The 23,729-nt window shown below is 45.6% G+C and overlaps 1 protein-coding gene across 15 annotated transcripts in view; it reads left to right on the top strand.

The window, feature by feature from the left end:
* LOC124213914 (protein turtle) overlaps positions 1-23,729 on the top strand; it is a 171,213-nt gene that overhangs the window by 104,919 nt on the left and 42,565 nt on the right. For 13 of the 15 annotated variants that reach the window (XR_006882025.1, XM_046615685.2, XM_046615690.2 and 10 more), the window contains exons 4-7: positions 3,477-3,528; positions 18,066-18,207; positions 18,551-18,718; positions 19,911-20,203. Coding sequence is in view for 14 of the 15 variants with exons in the window: in XM_046615685.2 (XP_046471641.1) it covers positions 18,570-18,718; positions 19,911-20,203 (442 nt within the window). In the remaining variant the exon portion in view is untranslated. Of the gene's footprint in view, positions 1-3,476; positions 3,529-4,410; positions 5,593-18,065; positions 18,208-18,550; positions 18,719-19,910; positions 20,204-23,729 lie in introns of those variants that run through there. The other 2 variants (XM_046615688.2, XM_046615686.2) reach the window with 2 other exon arrangements.

The following is a 23,729-nucleotide window of genomic DNA, read 5'->3' on the forward strand; positions in this document are numbered from 1 at the left end:
CCTCGCGACTCCTGCACCTTTTCCTCCATTCCTCTGTTTCTCTCTATCTCTACGTGTTTCTTTTATTCTTAGGAAAATCTTCGTTTTAATTTCGATTCTCTTGATCGTTCGAAAGCGAGTTCAAGTGCCGTTTAGGCAGGTATTAATCCAATTAGTAACGTTGCTGATTACAAACGCCTTCTAGCAAACTCGTGACGACAGCGTTGGATCCCAGACGTTTGATCTTCATTAATATTCAATTCCGATCCTGGAAGTTGATTCTTTCTTCTCCGTACATTCCGTCGCATTTTCGCATTTTCTCCACGGATTTCGAGCCTCGATCAACCTCCGCACCTCAAAGACGAATTCACGCTACTCGCAAGTATGCGGGCGTTGACGTGACGCTAACTAGACCAGACGAGTCTGGGATAGAGTAGAACCATTTGCATTCGAATGGTTCTATCAGTCCAGGTTTCTCTTCAGTCGGTGGTCTGAGCCTGATAAACGGGAATCGTATCTCCGCGGCATTCACCCGATATTGGCAAGAATACGTCTTAGTTCCAGGCGGCATTAGTTCGCTTTTTCCTCCGCTTCCCAGCCGCGGTATTGTGGACGTCAATCCAGTTACAGGAATCTCAATTATCGACGCAGCTGCAGTCGGTGCATCCGCTACGCAAAATTGCGTGGCTGCAACGGTATCCCATTTCAATTCATTCGGCTTGCACGGCGAGTCTCAAGTTCTATACCCTCATCAGTCGCGACGTTACACGTCCCGTCGTTCCGCATCCGCTTGCGGATACTGATTGCCGGATTCTTTTCCCCCGTCCGTTGAAATGCAGCAGAAGTTCAGACCTCGGTCCGGCGCCGGTCGGAAAGCCGCGAACATGGCTTCCTAACGCTGACCCACGACCGCTTTTTTGGCCAAGCAAGATTAGAGCACCGTGTTAGGGGTTTTAGGGTAAGTTGTACGCGGGTTGCAGGTACAGACCACATCCCTCTCTCCATACATATTCAACGGTCTATGGATGTCCCGCTTGGGGGTAATGCTGCCGGCAGTTTACCGGAGATTATAAAACACCCCAGTTACTTGCCTCCGCGTTTCACCCTCCGAGCTGTGCCGGGCGATTAAAGCCACCCCTGACGTCGTGTGTTTCATGAAAGAAAAATTGCACATCGATTAGCTATTCGTTGGGTTGCACCTTCGGAATGATGGAAGGAGAACGAATCACCTTCCATCATTCCGGCGGGTTGCGGAAGTGTAAAACCGGAGATGGTCTTCACCGCGTTCTTGTACCTGTGACAAGTTTCTCTTTTACGTTGGATCGTGTCGCCATACCTCATACAATATACATACAGAGCAAAACGTTTTGGGCGCGGCTACGAATAAGAAAGGGAATGTATATGTCACGAGGTACCCGAATCCTCGACACTTTCGCATACGAAATTGTCGATGGGGAGACGAGGGCAGCCCTTCCCTCACCGGCATCCATTACGAGATCCCGGAGGGGTTTTACCGAGGGAAAGAGACTCGAGTATGTTGGATTCGGTGCGTTTAATTTCCAAATTAAAATGACTCTTCGCGCGATGATCGATCATACCGCATGTGTGTACGTTTCGTTAAAACTTGAGCTCATTTCCGGAGGATCGGGGCTGTCTATTCGTCTTCAAGATGAACATCGTTGCAGTTATACCATGAAATCTGACCAATTCAGATTCCCGGATTCAACTTTCTCCCGCACGCGTCTCGTTCCTGCATCCCAATCCAGATTTCCCTCCCAAGCGAACGCGCTTTGGATGCTGCAAAGCCGATACTCGAATCGAGTATGGTCTGAGGAACGATGCCAAGGGGTAAGGATCGCGATCCTCACCCTGGCGCCTCTCGCTCCTCTTCGTCCCGCTTCCCAGCTCCCGGTGAACGACTCGACGTAACATAACCCGTCCGTGACAAGTATATCGACCGTGGTTTCTTTGCCAGAGAGCATTGTCGTTCGGGTAGCGAAATGGAACACGGCGTTGTGTCTCTGTTGAGATGAAAATGCGTCTGTATAGGGGAAGAGCGGGGGCTGGGGAAAGGGAAAGGAATTAACTGGACGCCGGGATGCTCGCGAGTTCCATCGACTCCGAAGAGAGGAAATGGGAGACACGCTCCTTGGAGAACTCTGCGCGATCACGTGATTGCGAATTTTGAACACTGACAAAACTACGGCGCAACGTGATGTGGGAAATTGATCGAGGAAGAGAAACTATAGTCGATTTTTCATCCTACTTTTTACCTCGTGCAACTATCTCAGACGGATCTTGGGTGTGAAAATTTCCACCGACTTCCGAGCGGGAGAAGCTAAACTCGATTACTTACTGCACTTTGCGGCAACCGGGCGGTGAGATCTTAAATCCCGAGGTGTTTCAAGCCGTCTAGCCAATCGAGAATCCGATGTTTTCCGTGCGATGAACCGAGAGAGGTGAGAATTCCAGGTAGTCGCATTTCTCTCGTCGTCCTACCGATTATCATTCAATGATGACTGAAAACCTTGAGCCAATGTTGACTGGAAGATGATGAATCGAAGAACGAAGCTAATCTGTGTCAACTGATGAATAATTGGCGCGAACATTTTTAGGCGATAAAATTTTTTTAATCCAGATTACTGTCAGGGTTGACTTACTTTCGAGGAACACACGGAACGAGTTTATCGCGCTTCGGAAGCTTTTGCCGAAAATAAGGCTTCTCGGCGTCTCGCTTTATAGTTTACAGCGTCTTAACCCTCTCAGACTTGAGTTAAAATTAGTTCTCTGAACGTGGTTTGCCTTGAATTAGCTGACCTTGTAAATTCACCCGTACATAACCGAACTTCGCTTCGAGTATATCAAACGAAACGACACCCGGCGGAGGTTGTCACGGACGTATCAAGGTCCGCAAGCTCGCGTATCTCCTTCTCTCGCCGATTCACTCTCCCTCTTTTCCACTGAACTTGTCTAGCTATACGCGTACATACACGTTGTTATACGTATAGGTATACAGACAGTCGGGAACGTAATCTCGACAATTGCTGTTAAAGTCTCTCCTCCGTTTTACAGCACCCTCAATGGCACATCCAATCTTTTAAACGCGTGTCATAGTCACCCGGTGCAATTGCAGGATATTTTTTGCCCGCCGCTCTGTGTCGCGAAGCATTTTTTACAAGTAGTCTTTTCCGTCTCGTATATCGTAGAGACAACCTACAGCGGTGTACGAATATCGTGCTGTTACGCGTGTCTGCGAAGGAAAATTTCACTCGTTACACCGTCGGCCAAATTTCGCTAATGAAGGATTCTGCGTGCTTGTAAAGGGGCGTGACTCCTTTGCCTCGAGTCTCCCGTCTTAATTAACGCGCAACTTCGCCTCGAAATTCAATACACTCGCTCAGTTCCGGGCCATCAGAGTCCTCCCATAAACGATCCGCGCCGTATCTCGCGATACAAATGTTTCTCAGACTAATAAAGTTTCGTCTCTTTTGTTTCAGGTACACCGCGAGGTTGAAGCGCCGCTACGCCAAGATACAAGGCACGTCCAGGGTGAGTTAAATCACAGCATTAAGCTCGGGCTCAACGCGGCTACGTGCCGAAGGTTCATGATAAAAATAACCGACCGCCCGGAATACCGACGTCCGTTTCCGCCCCCGCCATTTTTCAATAGTTCTCCAACTTGGCCAATGATCCTTCCGATCGGCTAGTGAAGCTTCCGAAGCTTCGACGACGTCTTCGATTTCAGTTTCTCCCGAGTCGAGCTTTTCGGTCGTCCTTTGCACTGGTACCTACATTGAAAACGGAGTTAGCAAGGGTTCTCTTCCGACGAACGGAGGCTCTTCGGCGCGGCGGACGATCCAGTCTGGTTGGATCACTGGGTAGAGGTTGCCGCAGGGGTGCAAAATTTCCGCGTAAAATTCCGCAACATTTCGTCCCGCGATCGTCGTTCGAACGATGCTGAACTGGACCGCCAGTGACGTTTTAGATTCATAGAGTAATCCAACGCCGATGTAAATTGGGGGCTCGAGTCCCGCCTACCCGCCGGACAATCTGCATTCAAAACTCATTTCCCACGTCGTGTGGTTTGATTTATAGCGACGTCAAACGGGACCCACTGCACGACCAGTTTCCCCGATCCAGAGCGGAAAAGTCGATCCGGATCAGCCCTTCGTCCACGTTTCGTAGGATCGATTCGCGGAGCGAAATCGCGAGTCTCTCATTCTTCACCCTCGAAAATCTCGGAGGAGAATTTTGAGCCGGGGCCCTCTTTCGAACTCGGTACGCTCCTGGCTGCCGCCCTTCTGTCCGATCAATATTTCGTTGGTGGGGCTGTGGGTCTTCGGGGGTGTTGGGGTGTCGGGGAACGGCGGCAGCACCGGCAGCACCACCGACAGCGGCAGCAGCCCCTAAACTGTCATGGCGCCGCGCATTGCTCCGAGACAAGCGGGCCCGGCCTTACGAAAATCGTTGTCACGTTTTTTCCTGCACCGATAGTGACCGGAAAAATATCCGCGATCCGGGCCGCCGAGAGGCTCGCGTGTCATCTCGCAGTGTCGAATTGCCTCGACGTGTTATCACCCTGAAGCCGAATATCCCCCTACGCCCTGATCCGTCGACCGTGTCGTCAACACGCAGAAAATGCTCGTGAAAAAATAAGTGAGATTAAAACTGGGGAACGAAGTGATAACGGATAAGTTGTGTTGTGGGGTCATTTTAGCGTACATTGGCAAGGTGGCGCAGTGAATTATCGGGGGTTAAAACGATTCGTTGGAATACGAACTCAATCTTGCAGTTTTTTTTTTTTTATCGTATACGTCACAGTGACAGATATCGTTAGAACGTGCACGATTCAAGGCCAAAAAACAATCCAGTAATTCTCGTTGTTCACAAGTGATTTTTACCGTGACTGTGAATAGTTGGGGTTTGGTGGTTTCAATCTAATTTCATTGAACATTCATTGACACGGTCTACACATATCTGTCAAGAGCAATAAACGCCGTCGTCACTTGACTGTGAAACGATATTGAAACTCAGAAACTGTCGAGTGAAGTGTGCCGCATGAAAAACTGTGTCATTCGTGCTGACACGAGTTAGATTCAAAGTCAATATACAGTGCATTGAGAGTAAAAGTTCAACCAACGCGTTTAGATTTAGTTTTACAAAAGTGACGGCAAAGAAAAAGGTCTGAAAGTGAAAGATATCGTCGAGTATTTCGAACTGAAAGTCATACCGTGTCCTTCGGTTGCTTCGTTCTGTGCTTCGTGATTCCACAAACTATGTCATTCGAAATAGAAAGAGCGCGAAACAACACGGTAAAATAGTCGAACAAATCTTTGTGCGGTGAATATACCGAGGTGGAAGAATGAGCGCAAACGGAAGCTGAAATAACCGAGGAAAAAAATGTCCTAGCGAAGGCAGGACCTCGCTTAGGTGTTCCCTTGTCCCTGTTCCATACATCCCAGTCCCCGGATCCCTCCCGGAACCCTCCCGAGCCCAACCAAATCCAAACTCCTTAATCCTGATCGCTGATCGTAGCCCCACCCGCGGTAAGAAACCACACCCAACCGGAAACGAGATCCGCACAACTTTCCAAGAACAAGATAATATCCGCAGGTTAGTTGCCGAAGACCATATTTACAGTTCATTTTTTTTCACCCTTACAATTTCACTCCCCAAACGTTTTCCACCCGGTGTAAATAAGCCCGCGTGATACTCCAGGAGTGATCCACTCCTCATGCTGGTGCATGCTGGTGCAGCACGCTGCACCGCATGGCAGATCTCATCCTAGATTTGGTTGGGTTGCGCAAAAGAACGGGGAGCTTGCAAGCCCCGCGCAGTTACCTTAAATAGCATAATTCGCTATTCACTTCGGCTTTCAGTCAATAGCCAGGCGCGAGAAGATGAAATCGTAACTGTTCCCAAGGTGAAAACAATCAAGCCTCGGCGTGACTGACTGACAAATGACCAATTTATTTCATCTAATTCAATGACAGGACTCATGCTTTAAGCACTGATCTGCAAAACCGTGGCCGAAGTCTACAGGTTTCTCAAAAACGAGGATCGATTGGAAATTCATCGATCGAGAAGATCGTTAAACTTCAGTTCCACCCTCTTCGTAGTTGCATGCGGTGGATTTAGACTGAATTGGCGGAACTGGTATTAGCTATGAATTTATAATGGCGGAGTGCCGTCTGCGGATTAGGATTGCAATTGTCGAGTAGGTCGCACCCTCTTGCAGTCCCGACTTCAGTCGGTCACTTCAGTCCGACTCGAGTCCCTCGTTATGTCGAGGTCATTCGGTATTCAGTTTCCGGTTGTCCAACGTCCACTCGCGTGGAGGAGTGAAATTTATGCTGACTTTGCCGGCTAAAAATGTTCCACCTCCCTTTCTGCCCCGGTTGGGCATTAACACCAAAGGAGAAATATTTCTAGGTCGCATACATATGCAACGGAGATATTGATAATACATATTTATTAACCTCGCGTAGACATCAAGGGCTTGCAGGAAACTCAAAGTTGAGAGACCAATGAAGTCTAGAGCCCGTTTTTATTTATGTTCCTCGCAAGCTTGGCAAGCCTTGCGGACTTGATTTAATTTTCAGTTTCCATTAAACACCCTTTTCCCTTATCAAACGAACGGAGGCACGTGCCCTCTGATACCTCGTTACATCGCAATCGTCCTTCTCGAAACCATGCTTAAAACTGTTCACCTTTGCAGAAATACGTCACATGGATTGTAAAATTACATCGTCACTTCACTGTGGGCACTTGAAAATGTTGTCACAAAGTGTAAGAGTTAAGTCTCCGTAGTAAAGTAGTAAAGTAAAGAGTGCCTGTCTTCGAAGTGATACCCTGACAATAATCGATACGTACTGAACGCAAGTTGATCCTCCGCGTTTCCTGATCAGCATCCGATCAAAGCAGGTCAAAATTTTGTCAGGTTTCGTTCAAGGAGAGATGTTGAAATTGTTTATCGTTAGTAATTACTCGTCGGAAATTGTCGGTGAACCAGCCCAGACTTAACTCGAACCACATGATGAGCCGTGGTTTTTGCAGAGGCGAGTACGCCTTCCGTTTTCCACTGCTTAATGAGCATATCTCTCTTTTTCCTGTCTTTGCCTCTCTCTTCCTTTCCCGGGCTTCGGGTCCCCCGCTTTGTGTCTCGCTGTTACTTTGCACTTGCGTCGGATTGCGGTGAAGCGATGAGGAAGAAACGGAACGATCAAAGGGAAAAATCCGTTTTTCGAAGCCAATATCTCGTCCCGGCTGCTGAGGGACAAAGTATACCCATATTTTGCGAATTGCTTTTTCGCTAACTCGATAATAGCTTCGGTAAAAGTAGGGTGTTGCCCTGAACTTACGGAATAAGAACTAATGGGCTTTGGGTAAGCCAAAGCCCGAGGTAGCTCGTCCTCGTTTCTATGCCAGTTTCATTTCATTCCCAATGGCACCCAGTCTCTGCCTCACACGTCGTTGACCGCAATTTTCTCGAGTCAAGCCGACCTCCGATCCTCCGCTCTCAGATTATCTCCCCGTTCATTCAACGTCTACACCTGAAACACGATTCCGGCACAACGAGAACGAGGGTTTTAAACCTTCGGTACCGTGCAATTCCCCTCGCTGGTTCAACCGAAGGTACTGTTTACCAGAGTCGTGATTTCCCGCACCGCGACCGGTGAAATATGGATTGTGAAATTACAGCCCCGGGTACCCGTAATCGAGTTGGCTGCGGAATAAGAGAGTCGCGTGGTTCGAGTAATCAGACTTAAGTTCCGCTACGCAAATCCCGGAATATGCGACTACTCCGGTCCCCGTTCACCGGCAGGTATACGAGATTGTATTGTTGTTGATAATTCCGGTAACGATTGCTGTCGTTAACTCTTACGAGCACACAACTTGTCCCTCCACGTTACTCGAGAGGCGTACATATTCCTCTGGTACCTTATACGTGTTTCTCTACCTACTTCCCAACGCCTGACGTTAACTCATACTTTACGACGTGATCATTGTTCCCGGTTTTGCACTCGCCGTGTTCCGACGATCCCTGAACGCGTCACCGTTCCAAGGAAATTGCAGTTCAAATATGATACCGTCCAACATGCACTTTGCTTCAAAAGCACAAAAAGGTACTTACGTATGTACCTGATCGAGGGTATCGGTTGGATCCTACTCGGAAATAAATCTTGAGAGTGAAATAATCCAGACAACTTTACGTGGTTTTGAAGTGATCGTTTTGCCGTCTTTAAAAGACGCGCAGCATCAAATAATTTGTACCGACGAGTTACCTTTACATAACTTCAAATAGGTTTCGTTGAAGCCTGATAAGTTCAGCTAACTTCAAATGACTCAACCTGACTTGACTTTAGATGTCACACGACCTTAAGCTGCAGTAGCAAAGGACTTCACGCCGAGTATATACCTGACTTCAAGAACGGTTAACCACTCGGTGAACAGTTTCCTGGCAGCTGTATACCAACTAAGCAAGTTTCGTGTCGATCCAGTTGATCGTAGGTATGTTTCTACTTTCGAAAATAACTGGAGGGATGTGAATAGTGCCGTTCGAACCACTTTGCCCTTGGATTTGAGAATTGAGAGCAGAGCTTTTCTTCGGAATGATTAACCCTCTCGCGTACGCGCGGCAGGGTTCAAGTTCCTCTTCTTTCCTACGTCGGCGATGAAAGTGATCGAGAGGCCGATTTCCTTCGCCGGTTGCAAAACGCCGTGAGAATTGTTGAAAATTTACCCACGTCAACGGCGCGGCGTCGCGGCGTTTCCGATCCCAACGTCGCTCGGCACCCGCGGGGTTATAATACATCGCCCGACGTCAACCCCGTCACTAATCCCCGCAACTATATCTGAAATTGATCTCCAAAGGAAACGCCTCGACGCCGAATAGGCACCCCGAGAGTTGGCGCGGCAGTCGATCATTCCGTCACTCAGACCTCGCTTCGACTCCGTCCCGGTTAGCAAATATTAAAGGAATTCAAGTCGAGTCGCGTGAACGGCTGATTAACGAGCCGGTCAAATGATTCCCTTCGCAAACGTCACGTCTCCGCAGACCAAAGATCCTCCGGCATGTTCAATGGGTTTTCACCGAGGGCCAAAATCTATTCCGGGCGTGGCCTGCGCCCGGAGAATACCTGATTTCGCTTGGATCCTGCGAACCTCCAAGCGACCCAAACCGCCAGGACGACCCGCGGACACGCGAACCAGCGATCCTCTCAATTGGGATCCACCTCGAACTTCGCCCTCCCCTCCGGAATCTTCATTCAGTCCTCGTCATTCGCCGTTTCGCGGGTTCTTCCGGGTGAATTTTTCCCTCATTTTCCAACGAACAACTCCGAACCTGATCATGCCTCCAGTGGCAACAATTGCTTCGACAAATATTACATCCCGTGGTATTTCACTCGTAAAACTGAATCGACAGCGGGAACCGCGACTTGAGAGTAAAGGAAAATCATCCGGATCGATAGGAACGAGGATAAGAGAACTCCGAGGATCGATTCCGTTCTAGAAACGGGAATATGTTTGCTCCGTTGGTTTGTGGACCGACTGCCGTGGATAATTCGGTTCAAGTATGAACTGAGGAAAATGAAACGAAGTCTTGTAAAACGAAGAGAGTGAACGATAAATATTGCTTCGGCAAACAGTTCCATCATTCTCCGGGGCGACGGTTCTCATTGATCTCTTCTCTTCGCTACAAATTGTTCAGAGGACACCTAACGCGATGGTACGCAAACAGGTTCACAGCGCGCGTCCTCACTCGAGAATATCCACCTGTGAAACCGAACCACATACGTGCACCGTATGCAAATATCGGCTTCAGGCTCAAGTGCCGCCTCCGATGAATTTCCGGTTCCGGAAGCCAGCCTCGACAGCAACGTTCGCTGCATGTCAGGGTCGGCAGTCTCGTGCCCGTGAGCAAGCGGAGAGGCGGACGAAGTGGCGAGCTTTAAAGGCGTACAAAAGCGTCTCGAGTTTTCTACGCTCCTCATCTTGGAGACACTAGGGCTTGTGGACGGGCGTGTAACAAGTTCGAGTGCTTAAACAGCGCGGATGCGTCTGTCTCTGTATTCTCGACGAAGAGGAAGACAGAAGAGGCACGTCTTCAAAGTTTGCATTATTCCTCCGGGCATTCTGCGTCGAGGAGAGGTCAAGTGGACAATCTGTTCTTCAAGTTCAGCTGTTTGCTCTGCGTTTCTGTTGCAGCTGCCTGCAGCCCCCTTTCTCGTCCGGTAATTGCTGCAGCGCCGATGAAAATGCCTGTGCAGTTGCCGCCGCTCGGGGTGCAAATTCGAAAAATTTAAACAATTTGCGCCCGGAGGTATCGCGAGTCGAGTTTTATACCGTTATGCTATTGCCTCGTTCGTGTGTCTGAAAAGCCGCCCTAGGTTTGGTGAAGAATGGAAATAATTAAGAAAAGCATGGACTCTAATGAGGGTAAATTTAATTAGGGAGTGCTTCTCAGTTTTATTGCTTTTTCTCTCGCCGGTTCGCGATGTGGAAAATAATGAGAGAAAATGGAGAAAGAAGAAAAATTCTCATTTCAAATACCTAAATTAGCACAAATGTTCTTACTCGACTTAGAGAAAACGCGCCGGGTGGTGGTGAGAAATACAAGAAACAAAGGTGAAAACAAATGTCATACAACCCAGTGAATAATGAAGTTTGCTGGATCGTATACATAACTTGCACTCTGGAATTACTCGGCCATTTTTGCCACTCTTTCCGGAAGAGATTCAGGCCTCGTCTTTTTGATTTACCAGATTACCTCGCAACTTGATGTCTGTACCTGTAAGTAGAAACATTCTGATCACCGCTAGTCACTCTTTACGATTTTCAGCCAAAATGATCGTCAAGTTCTTCCGTCTCTTGACCTCTGAAAATTTTGCATATTTTTCATAACAGCGGATGAAAATGTATGCGAGTTTAACTGATTACTCGAATTCTTTTGCAATGCTCACAATCGCTCGTGTACATCTATTATATAGGTATATACCTATGTATTGTCTATATACGAGTACATATACTTGAGGAAAATTACATTTGCATGGACGGTAGGAAGTGAGGCAGTAAGGGAAATCCTCTTAGGGTATAATCGTTGAAAGTTTCAGGTGGGGCAGAGGAGCGAAATAAAAACCGTTTCCATCGATCGATCTGCCCCGTAATTAGAGAATAAGATCGAACCGGAGGTGCTTGGGAAAGTTCGGAAATCCGGTAGCAAGCTTTATTACAGTTTAACCTGACTCGCTCTACTCCTTAACTCGGGACGGTAACAGGATTCCAAGAAACTATCCAACCCCAAGTATCAACGATGAGTTCAACAAGACAATTTCATATAATCCTTTCCCCGCCGTTCTTCTTCAGCTTCTGCGATCTTTTTTCTTACAATGCAACTACATCCGAGTTATTTGAGAAGAGGAAACGATGCTCGCGAACCTTGAGTACACAATTATCCAAATGTCTCGCGGGTTATTTAGGTTCAAACTTTCAACCCAGACTACTAAAACTGATTCCCATTAAATTTCGATAACCAATTATATCATCGTTGACATTTCGTCTAAAATTCGCTGGATTTACCGCATCCACAAAATCCTAAATCGGGGTTCATCATCCACGAGGTCAATAAATGACCGGAGTCCCTTATACAGGGTTTGCGTACAGTAGCGTGCGTCTATCTTTCGGCAAACAGTTCGTTAGAGAAATTCGAGCATATGGATGCATGTTTGCAGGGTAGCAGCGCGGTCGGCGAATTCAACGGTTTGTTCGACTGCATTATTCAGTTCGGATTCAGTTGACGAAAGTGGTAATGGGTGGAGCCCCTATAACGTACCATTGTGTGGACAAATGGATGCCTAACTAACCTGCGACGTCTAATAATTTCGAGTTTATCTATGTAAAGCAAGTAAATATGAAGGTACACACGGGTTCCCATATGTCTCCCCATTGTCCCGAGGAGCCAACTCCGCTCGAGATAATTCTCAAGCTGTTCCGAAACTGGTGTGTGTGTGCCTCGGGATGCAGCCTCGAAGAGGAAAAGCCGCGGTGAATGGAGTCCCTCCACATTTTACGAGTACAGCTACTCCGAGTCGATGTAACCCTGCTTTACACTCCCGCATCGAGGACACTGTATATGACAGTAGACCAGGACAAACAAGGACATGCACCCAACTTTCCACCTTCGTGTCATTTCCCTAGCCGATCAGTAGCGCAGTTCACTTGTTAAGGTTCGGAGGAAAATGGACCGGAGTAACGTTCTCGGTGAAACTGTGCAAAAGCATCCCTTTCCAATGTCGACGTGCAACTCGAGCAAACGCACCGTCGTTTTTCGTCTTTATATAATTGATCCCACTTTCTATCTCTACCTATCTCCGCTTCGACAAAAGCTTAACTCAACCTTTGCCGAAGAGTTCATCTAGTGAATCGAATGAGTGGTGCCGGAAATCGGAAAGAGTGCACTTTGAACGCTCCGACTTTGTGCCTTGGCCGAATGGACGGGGGAAAATAGTTCTTGAGGATCGTTCGAGCTCCTGTTTCGCAATAACCGGAGGTGAAAATTTCCTCGAAGCTCATGAGAAGACGGACGAATAAACTTAGGTACCCAACCAGCAACGGACGGGACCGTCTCTTCTCCTTCCGTTCCGACGCGACGTCTCCGTCTGTCGAATGACAGCCCCCGCCTATTTCTACACGCGGATTCTGATCCTGAAATACAATTTCCGGCACGGAAATAGTCGCTACTTCTGCAACCGCTGCGTTTATACTCGATGTGATCCTGGGACAAGCTTTCGCGCAGCCCACTTCTCTCCGACGTTATCCTTTTTTGGGAGACAGACAACTGTCTTGTCCTTTTTGCCGGCTGTGTATCGGGACACATTATTGCTTTCCTCCCTTTCGCCGTTTTTTCCGAGTAAATTTATATCCTCCTCGCACGTGTGCCATACGTGTGTCCCTGTCTCCGCGGTGACGTATTTGCTTTCTCCGCTCGCAACGTTCTACCCTTTTTTCTTTCATCCTTCCGGACAAACTCGCAAGACCTCGGTGATTGCATCCGTTCTAAATTCTTCTTACGCCGATCGCGATCGACGCGACGCCCGATTTCATAGAGGGTTGAATTTTTTTATCACCTCTCCGGCGAATTGGCCGGCCACTCGTTGTTCCAGGATCTCTTAGGCTTTTGGTGCAGGACGCAGTTAAGATCCCCCGATCGATAGCGCACAGGGAGGGACGGCAAAAGGGTGAGGAAAGAGCGGAATCACCTCATCGTGAGGAAAAAATGATCTTTTCGCGATTCGTCGACTGTCCATCCGAACCGTCCACTCCGAGATAGCATCGGGACTTGGCTCCCTCCTCTTTCTGTTTTTATTTTCCAAGCCTCGCCCCCTTCTCACCCCGCAACACCGTTTCGACAATCTACTCCCGAGAGCTCCGAGCGTGTTTTGCAAACGCCGCCCGACAATGAAAGATATCTCGACCGTTTAATCGAGGTTATAAATTTTCACCCACCGTAAAATGTCACGCGTCTCGAATCGGACCCTTTCTGCTCCGGAGGGACGCGGTGGCTTGTTTCTGTTTGCACTGACGAGTCTGCAGGAAAGATTTATTCCGCTCGATTGGTTAACGTTGAACTTCTCGGCCTCGGCTTATCCTCGTACACCTCTACAAGGATTCGTCTATTTCTCCTATTTTCGCCCCGTGAATCGTTCGCTGTCGTTCTATGCAGGGTAACAATATTTGCAAGTACGGTTTCGGAACAAAACGATCGACGCTTAAAGGTTCAACTTCTCGGTACGCCTTATAATACCTGGCCGGCTGCCTGCACGTCGAATTCATTAGCTCGCTGTAATACGAATATATGTATATGTATATATGTATATATGTATATATATATGTATAAACTTTGTCTAGTTGGGATGAAATTAAAAAAGTTTCCCGAGGTTCTTGGCCAGTCTGAAAGCTTCGTTCAAATTATGATTTTATTCCAAGTTTACGGCAACTTTGATTTAAATCAACTTCGACGAAAGCGTTCCCGGTTTCTCCCCGCTCACCCTAAAAATAATTTCTTTTTTTTTCTTCCATCACTCCGCATCTCGGCCTGTGTTACACCCGCCACCTCTGTCTGCGCATTGTTATCCCCAAGATCTGGATTGCGAAATAAGAGGAAGAATTTTCTTCGCCTGCAGAGGAAATTACCGACGCGACGAGAAGCCGCCTTTGCTAATTGTCCTTGACAACGGCAAACGGACTCCAAGTCAGGACGAAACGTAACCAAAAGTAAGATAAAAGATGAACAGGCGAAACTGGTAACCGCGAATTTCGACCCAAAGTATCAAATCGCTTTGCTTTTCCACCAGCTCGATACATTCTTGTTAAAGTTTTGACTGTTTCAAAGGTTTCAAGTTTTTAATATTTTTTTACTCTGAGAAAATTTCGCGATGCGGTATTCCGGCAACCGACTCTACGTATTTCACGGTATTCACTTATTCAAACAGTTGTTGCTAGTCCAGAGAGTTTCTGCCAGCCTACCCGAAACCGGGTATCGCTGTAAGGTCAGGGGTCAGAATGTGCGTCCCACAAAATTGCTGTTTAATAAATAGGCCACTGGGCCGTGAATTTTGCAAGCGTGCGTTTGCAATTCCGACGAGCAGTAAGCTCGCTGCGTGTAATCGAGTCGTCGGGCTGCAACACCGTCGCAATTAGTTCGCCGGAAATTTTTCTCTCGCTTCCGATTCGTTCCCCAGCTCCGAATTTCCCTCGCGCCTCTATTTCGGCTTCTCGACCGGAGCGCGTGATTCGCGTTACGTTTAAGCGCCCGACCGGATGGAACGTCACGTGTTGCATACCAACGGCCCTTGAGAAAAAAATTGCCCAGTTTGCATAGTAATCCCCTCCTTACACGGAGCTTCCCTTCCCCCGTTGCGGCGGAGATTTTTCAAATCTCTTCACACCACGCGGCTCCTCGGTGAGCGATTTCCGCCTCAGTGAATTTCTCGTTTTTCCCGCAATCCCGGGAGAATTTTCACCGCGGGCCGAACCTGGTGAAAATCATCCCTTGTTTTCGGTTTCCGATATTATTCGTAACGCGCCGAACTCCGATGGCCGGATGGCTGGCGCTCCGGAGTTTTTCTGCAGTCATTTTTCTCCTGCACAACTAATAAACCGGCCGACTCACCCACAACTCTTCACCCTTTATCCGGCAGCACTCGGCCACGCAACAACGCGATGGATCGAGCCAAACAGCCGGGGGTGAGATACCCGTCAATACGTTGAGTGATGGACGCATCCCTTCGATCCCCGTGAGATATACCAACAAATGACGTCACCGGCCGGGACGTACAGCTTTCAAACTATGACTAATTAGCCCGCGCTGCCCTGTCGTGACTAACATCATTAACGGTTATTCCGGTTTTCGGTATAAAAATATCCTCAGGATTTTTGTACCAATTTTTCACACTCCCTGCCAGATACGTAATACGCTGTACGTCAAATCTTTTTACACATCGTTTGGGATGAAATTCAAAGTATCTCTCAATGTATAAAAGCTTCGTATCTGTTTCATGATTTTCTATATTTTTATCAAAAAATGAAACCAATATTTTTCTGTGAATTTTTAATTCCAGATTTTTTACAAATGACAGGCAGAAAAGTGTTTATGCTTGATTTTATACTTAGATGGTTTTTTTCAACACAGGGAATAATATATACGAGTAATATGCCTGATATAATGTAACAATGTAGGAATGTCTGCAAGATCGCCGATTCTTCCGCATCGCTTCAATATCGATCAACTCACCCCACCGCAGTGTAGATCACGGCTCATTCTTTTATGGACCTTCGACAGATTCGATATGAAAAGGGTATTTGCAAGCTCTCCGTGCAATTTATCATTCGGTATAGAGTAACGGTAGTATTCCTCTAACAATGTACAGGCAACGGCTCAAGGAGCGAAAATTTCTAGGCCAGAGGTGGCCAGGTTTCTCAATGTCGTTGCCGATGCTGGCACGCAAATCCAGCACTCGAATTTCGCAGTTAGAAGGGTCACGGATTAACGAAAGTTATTCTATTCCATTTTTCTTATTTTCTTAAAATTTTCTGTCGAGCAATAAGCGTGCAATTTTATTTTCCTCAATTTCCAGGCCTAATAATGTAATTATCAAATCAATTTCTCACGAGAGAATGATTCCTATATTTAAATGTAAAGTATTCCGTTACTCAAAAATTGTTCATTCAAATAATAACATCTGCAAGGTTTAACCCTTTCAGTCACAGTAAGACGCTCAGCGTCCTGCCTCAAAAATTTCCACGTCCTAGCCTTTTCACAGTTTCATCAAACGATCTTCTTCACTTCGTATAGCTCCAAAAACCCAAGAGTAACAAAATTCGGGCAAAAGTATGAGTTAAAAAATTTGTGGCCGTAAGGGTTAAGCTACAAGGTTGGGTGAACAATATATTTTCTAGAGTATAAGTCGCGATGATAAATTATAACCAAAATTTTCGTTGATTATAAAAATCTTCTTATAATTAGAAGACAAAAAAAAAAAAAAGACAGATCGTCCCTCCATTTTTTTGTCGTTGCGTTATTAACCCTTGTTTCTTTTTTCTTTTTCTTTCCTTCCTCATCCCCCCCTCTGACCCTAAACTCTCTTTTTAATAATTGATCACGTTCCGAGCAAATCTGTCCGGATAGATTGTGCCTTGTTCGCCAATATATGCCGTGCGGGGGGGAAAAAGGGGGCGTAGAATACGGGAGACCGCGACTACGCGGCTGATCGGAGACGGGGGTTGAAGGGGGTTGAAGGGGGAGGGTATGCCACCGTGACACGCACGTCGTCCGGGCAATTGCACCCCGCTATCTCAGCTCTGGCTGGCGCTATGACACCACCTGTCATAGCTCGTCTCCCTGTTACCCGGTTATTAGCACCGAGCCGGTGGGATTCGGTTGGGACTCGGTTTAAGCCTTCGCACGTCGTTGTCCCGTCGGCGTTGCAGGTCCTGCAGGACGGGGGTGAATTGTATCAACAAAATGGGCGGTGACCCCCGATTCGACGTTCCTCCCCCGCGCCGAATCCCGGTTCCTCCTTTTTCACCCGCCGTGCGGTTTACGGGGATAAAATTGCAGCGTTCTTTGTTTCGATGGGACTTTTTTCACCCCGAGCCTTTTTTCACACGGTTCGTATATTCCTGTAGAGATGAAGTGCGGATGAAAATTTTTCACCGGGTATATTCGATGCTCGTTCGATCTTTCCACGAATTAGAATAGTCAGTTACATGTCTGTAAATACTTCAGCGCGCTAACTTCACTCCGGATACTGTCAATCAGTTGTATCGATGATACTGCGAGAAATGGGGGGAGAAATTTTTTTATTGCTTCAGAGAGTGACGGGCGGAATCGTACCGGATATACCGATACCGTCGTAGCGATCTTAATTCAATTCGAAGTGTCTGGTGGGAAGTGATTTTTTCACTGTCTGAAATCTTCGATTATACGCGATGGGTGAAATTCCATACTGTAACAGATTCGGTTGAAAAAAAAATTATTAAGTCTCTGAAAAGAGTAGTGAAATAACTTAATCTTCATTCTACTACATTACAATATTTCATTACTTTGCATCCTGTACTTTTTCGCGCCTGGACAACATTTTTTTTTTTTCTCATTTGTTTTTTTTTCAGAATCCCAGTGTCAGGGATCGAGACTAGACAAAATGTCGCGAGGCAGTTGCGTCGTATCAATTACCTTCAACAGGTCACGCAGATACGATATAGAATATCGCTCGTTAGGGATTTTAACCCTCCGCGCTTAACGAACGTTCGAAATGAATGTACACAAGCCAAATCGAGGCGTTAATCACCGCCTCGTTCGGTACGGTCAATTCCGTGTATATACCCACACATATACATATATATGTATATATACACGTATACATATGCATACCACGCGATGAATAAAATAAACAAAACGACGAATAGAAAATTATCTCCCTCGACGCTTTTTTTTTTTGTCACCTGTACTTCTCGGCAGTAATCTAGATGTGACGCTGTGCTTAAAGGCTGCTCTGAAAATCTTAATTTTAATCATTGTATTGCAGGTGATGCTTTCGGCTACCCAGAATCAAGACGCCTCTTGAATTATTCTGGAAACGCGGTGCGGATCAGCCACTGAACAGGGCGACCTAGGTCGGTGCCGGGGGTTGACGAGGCGGCAGAGGTAGTGGTGGCGGAACAGCGGGGGTGAGTTTTGACATCTTGATTTACCCCACGATCACCCCTATTTTCAGTGACAGCCTAGGAAAAGACGATTCTTCGTCGCGGGTGATATCCGCGCTTGAAAGTTCAACGATAAGATTGACCGGGTTAAAGTTCACCGAAGACACTGTTTCGGAAGGGTTAAAAATACGAGTTGAACATTGGCAGAAATTTATACACTGCGCGAAAAAATTTACACAAGCATTGATTTTCGCGAGCCGTTTTGATCGTTTTCTCTTTCTCATCTAGTTTTCCTTCAGCTTTGAATCCTGCTTTTTGACGGTCGACGGCATCCTCACGCTTGATTCCCGTCTTTTTGTATCCCCAGATACTATGGGAGCGGGGGAATGGGGGTCGGAGGAGGGCCACAAGCCACGGAACTCCGGCGACGGCTGTCCCAAAAATCCTGCGACCGGCGAATATCTTCGCCTAATCTGCTAGTGAATGATCCCCGCAAAATTGACGAGTATGCTCGAGGCTGCAGGGAGAAGGACAGGTGAGATAATTAGGGAGAAAAGCAATTGACTGACGAGTGGCGAAGAACTTGGATCGATTAATTCGGCAGTAGAAACGTGTGAAACTGATTAAAAATCGCGTAGAAATTTTCAAATCTTTCATAAATTTTTTCATCGTTAAACGCACGTCCGGATTATAAATAATGCGAGATCGAAGGATCGAGATGCAGCTTGAATGAACTGTACAGGCGACTTGTTTTTTCCTTTCCGAATGCGAACTTGGGGGTTAATTTATCGCTGTATACTTACCTGAGCGTTGTAATTTCGAGCCAAGGGCTGTGCCGTCCGGACTCCTACATAAATCACCGGTCTTTATCCGATCGACGATCATCATCGCTTCTATATGGATGTTCTTTTGTGTTGCGTTCGTACTGAGAATGCCGGCACGATTCGCGTGATGCCAACGCATATATAATACAAAGTATAATACAAATTGTACAGACTGCTCATTTTAAGAGCGAGAAAATTGCGGAATAAATATATTCGATCAAATTGAGGCAGCACAAAAGATTTCGCACACGGTTCAAGCCTCCACGTTCAGCTTGGATTTCTGTTCGTCTCGATAAATTTTTAATAACTATACAGCAATTGACGGTACTTTCTTTTTTGTCAAACACCCAAAGCTTTTTTTTTTTCGATCTTGATTTCATTGAATTTTCGAATCGAAATGCTTTCTATATTTAACTGATATTTTAATTGTCGTTGATATCGTGCTGCGTAAAAATTCACCTGCTCACGTACGAATAATGACAGGTTGCTTTCAAACGGAATTTCATCGTACAACTTTTGTATAGAATTTTGCAAGCTTCGTTATTGTTACTATCCACGTGGGAAAAGGGACGTATTTTCAACGAATGAGAAAGTACAGCATGTCTCATTGTATTCGTTCAAAAAATGATCGACGAAAAATTGTGGTGACTGCCCTTAATTACTCGTGTAAAAATAACCCATGGAAAAATAAACTTGCATAAACAACGCGCGACAAATGCTAACCGAACAAAAATAACCCCTGACAGCAAATTAAATTTCACATACGCGTTATTTTTTTGCTGGTTATTATTTCTGGACCGTTTTGTCCAAGTACACAAAATGTAACGATTGAATAGCCGTTGAATTTGATCGATTTTTGTTTTGGTATTGGGATGAACGATATTTTTCTTCTCTTCCTTGCAGCAGGACGGAACTGGCGAAAAACCCGAGTCTATCTTCGGGCCAGCCGACGTGTCTAGGATCATGCAGACGTCGGTACAAGGAGCGGCAGGATGAGGACAACGTGATCCCTGGAAAAGTGAGGCTGGGAGCTGCTGCCGACTATCGTCAGCGGCGGCTGACAACCGAAGACCAACGAGATGCCGATGATAATATCAGGAGGCGCTGTCAGCTGCGGGGGAACTGGAGCTTTCGTTGGCTCTTTGAAATGGTGGCGCAAGCTCTGGTTCTCGGCGTCATACTTTTCGTCACACCAGGCACGTATGAACCCCCGTTCCCCGCCGTCGACGCACGATGCGTACCGATATATAAACATTATTATTACGAATATGAAAGCTCGTAACGCAGCTTCGAACGACGATAACTTACCTCCACACCTAAACCTTCGCACTGCGGTCTAAATTTCAAGGTTTATCGCGACTATGCTTTGCCGAAATTCGACACCCCGTTTAAGATAGCTTGCACGCAGCTTTTATTCGAGATGTCCGAGTGTGGGTGGAATCTGTATTTTATTTTTTTTATTTCGGTTTGTACTCGCAAATTACGATACACACAATCGATATATGAAGGGTTAAAAATCCAAGCGCTGGTGTAAGGTATTTAGGACCTTGGTGATTCATTTTCGCTTATCAATTTAATACGTGGTATTCGATATTAACTCAATGTTTTAGGAAGGGTAATTTTTAACCGTTGTTCAGATACGGAACGAGGCAAAATTACTAGTAATTTCAAATGCAAATTCCTTTGTCTTAAAAAGAAAAATTAGGTCAAACTGACTTACCACCCTTGCATTTTCAACCACCTCGTATAATTCATACCGCGAACAGGTTTATGCATTCCAAAACATGGTAGACGCGTTCGATTTATCTCAGGATCAAGACAACGTACAATTGTTATGCTCGGAACCAAACCTAGCCTAACCTAATCTAATCTAATCATCGGAGTGACCTAAAAATTCAAAAGTTTTTGATCTTTTCTGTTTAAAATTACGCTCCAATCGCGTGTTAATTAAATATAGAAACATTTGTCGACATTTCAATGACGATAACCGCAGTTTTGCGTTGATGCAACTGAATGTCGTGGAAAAATATTGTGTGGAACAAAAAGGAGAAAGAGGAAACTGAAATGAAAAAAAAAATAAAATAAATAAATAAATAAAATAAAACACAAAAATCCAACCTAACAGAGAAGAGTAAGAGAAATGCAGCGGAAACGCATCACCGCGTGACATGACCAATGGTCAGTTTCTACCCGGTGTGCACGCAGCGTGGATTTATCAATCGGCGGACGCGTCTGCGGTGGTGAAAAACACCGGAGCTGGTTTCATTGATTGAAAAATAACCGCTGAGCATCGAGCTTGCGGGGTGCCGAAGGTTGAAGGATTTAAAATTGAACGCGTATATGTATAACCGTCGGTTAGCAATATTGTTCCGCGTCTCGGTTCGTGCGAATAAAAAGATTGCGTAGGTGTCAGAAATTTTTCAGATTTTTAACCGTGATGCAGAAGTTAAATCTCGAGAGGTGAGAATCGGGCCGCGGAAGTTTAATCCAAAATCGAGACGCGGGAAACGGGAAATGGGAAAATGGGAAATTTCGGGTGCCAACGAAGCCGGGTTTCGGTTCCCACTGATTAGCCAGGTCCAAATTCACGGAGCTCACAAAGCCGGCTGCTCTATTCCTCGGATCAAACAACTTCCCGCGACTGTAAGCTTCGCAACACGTCCAACGGTATAACCGATGCATGTTACAGTCCGTGGAATGAAGCTGTGTCCGTGTTTGCGAAACGGCGATTCGACGAATTTTGGAATATACTCGGTGTGAAGGGGTTATCTGCGACTGGACTGATTGCTCTTCTCCGATTGAACCCCGCTGCAATCTACGTCCCCTCAGATCCTTGTTGCGATGCGAGCTTACGCGGATCGGAAAAATAAGTTGTCATACGAATTGTCGAGCAGTTGAAGTCCGGGATATGCTGTGAAAAAAACGCAAATTTTCAAACCTCAAATTATAGGTTGCGGTTTCTGAAAGGGTGGGTACCTATTTTTAGAAGTTAAACGTGTCCGATTATGGACAAAGAGTTTCATTTCTCGACCCTAAAATTGCTAAACCGAGTTTATAAAAAAATGTTGGGATTGAAAATCAAAAATCTAGCCACGAGGTGGAATCGATAAATAAGTTCTAGAGGTTGTGTTAAAATTTCAAGTTCAAAAATGCCATTTTGTTATTAATTTCAATGAATAAATTCTGAAACCTTCTTGAAACTATAAATAGTAAAGCCCTCAAACTCAAATTGCTTCGAGTATTTTCGTTTTCTTTGAAAAACACTTCGAAAAATAGGTATGATTTTAAACCACGGCCTTCAACGAAAGTCAGACTGGTTTGCAGAAAATATATTACTTCCATATTGGCACATATCGAAACGTTCCGGGAGAATTTTCCTCGAGTCTGTCGAATCGCGTCGCTTCATAACCGTGAGTGGATATTATAATCCGTGTAATTTAACTGAAAGCTGGAGATAATCGATTCAACGTCAAGTTCCGGGGAGATGAAGATAGACCGAGTGGAGTATAATCTGAATAGTCGAGTATTCCGCGGATGGATATACATGGCGCAATATTATACGAAGGATTGTCGGTCAGCGGTATTCACTATTTGGGGAATTAACTTCGGAACGAATTAATTTCCCCTCCCTACGACGGCGATAATTAAAGCGGTACCCTTTCGAGGTTATTTAGAGTTGTATTAATTGACAAGGGGTTGATTACATTATGGTAAATACGAGGAGGAATTTTGCTAACGGCTCGGTAACCTTCCCCTCCTCGTCTTCTTCTTCTTCCACCTCCACCTCCTACTTCGTGCATTCAATCAAATTTTGAATAATTTCAACGAGTCTTGTGGCTTTCATTCGTTATATACGAATTTAATTCGTTATATCACGCTCCCAAGCCTCGAAGCTTCACTAACAATCGACGTTGAAGTTATTCTTGATTAACCCCAGCAACCGCACGTGCGTCTCTAACCTAATTATGTTTCCAACATTATAATGTTCATCAATTTTCACAAAAAAGTATTTCATTTTTTCTATCTCTCTCTCGATAAAAGCTCCAACCTTCGCACTTCCCACTCTTCTTATTATACGTTCGTTAGTCTCATTAGCGCAATTTAATCAAAGCTCGGTTCGGGTATTTGTGTCTCGAAGAATATACCCGGCATACTTTGGCGTATGAGATTCCCATTTAACAGCTCGTTATTATCCCTGGCATTATAATACTTCGCACGTGACAGTAATAACGTTTAACGTCTTTGTTACGGCGCTGAATTCGCTTCGAACAACGGTTCCGCAAACTTCAACAAGATTTTCTTTTATTTTTCGATCTACAAACTTTTTTCTATTCTCAATAACTCGTCAATAATAATTAAAAAAATCACAGTCTACGATATATCACCACCGGTCTCTACGTTAACGAACAATCACTGATGTAGCAGATAATTAATAAATAAAATGAAGCTGAGTAGGTTCCGAAAAAATAAGCGACAGTGTTATAAGCGGTCAAACGTTAGAAAAAAAAAAATAAAAAAAAAAAATGAAAACAGGATGAAAATTAGGAAGAAAAGCTTAAAAACAATAGTATAAAAGTTATTCGGTACCGGAAGAGTATGGTTTTTTTTTTTCACTTATACTATTCAAGTTGCCCTTGTTGCGTTTATTGTCAGCAATATCCGTGCGTGTAAACGAACATTATAAATACGTGAGGCATAGCCGTGACGCGTAGATACCGATCT

The sequence above is a fragment of the Neodiprion pinetum genome, chromosome 3 (genome assembly GCF_021155775.2).
Source record: "Neodiprion pinetum isolate iyNeoPine1 chromosome 3, iyNeoPine1.2, whole genome shotgun sequence".
Lineage (NCBI taxonomy): Eukaryota > Metazoa > Arthropoda > Insecta > Hymenoptera > Diprionidae > Neodiprion > Neodiprion pinetum.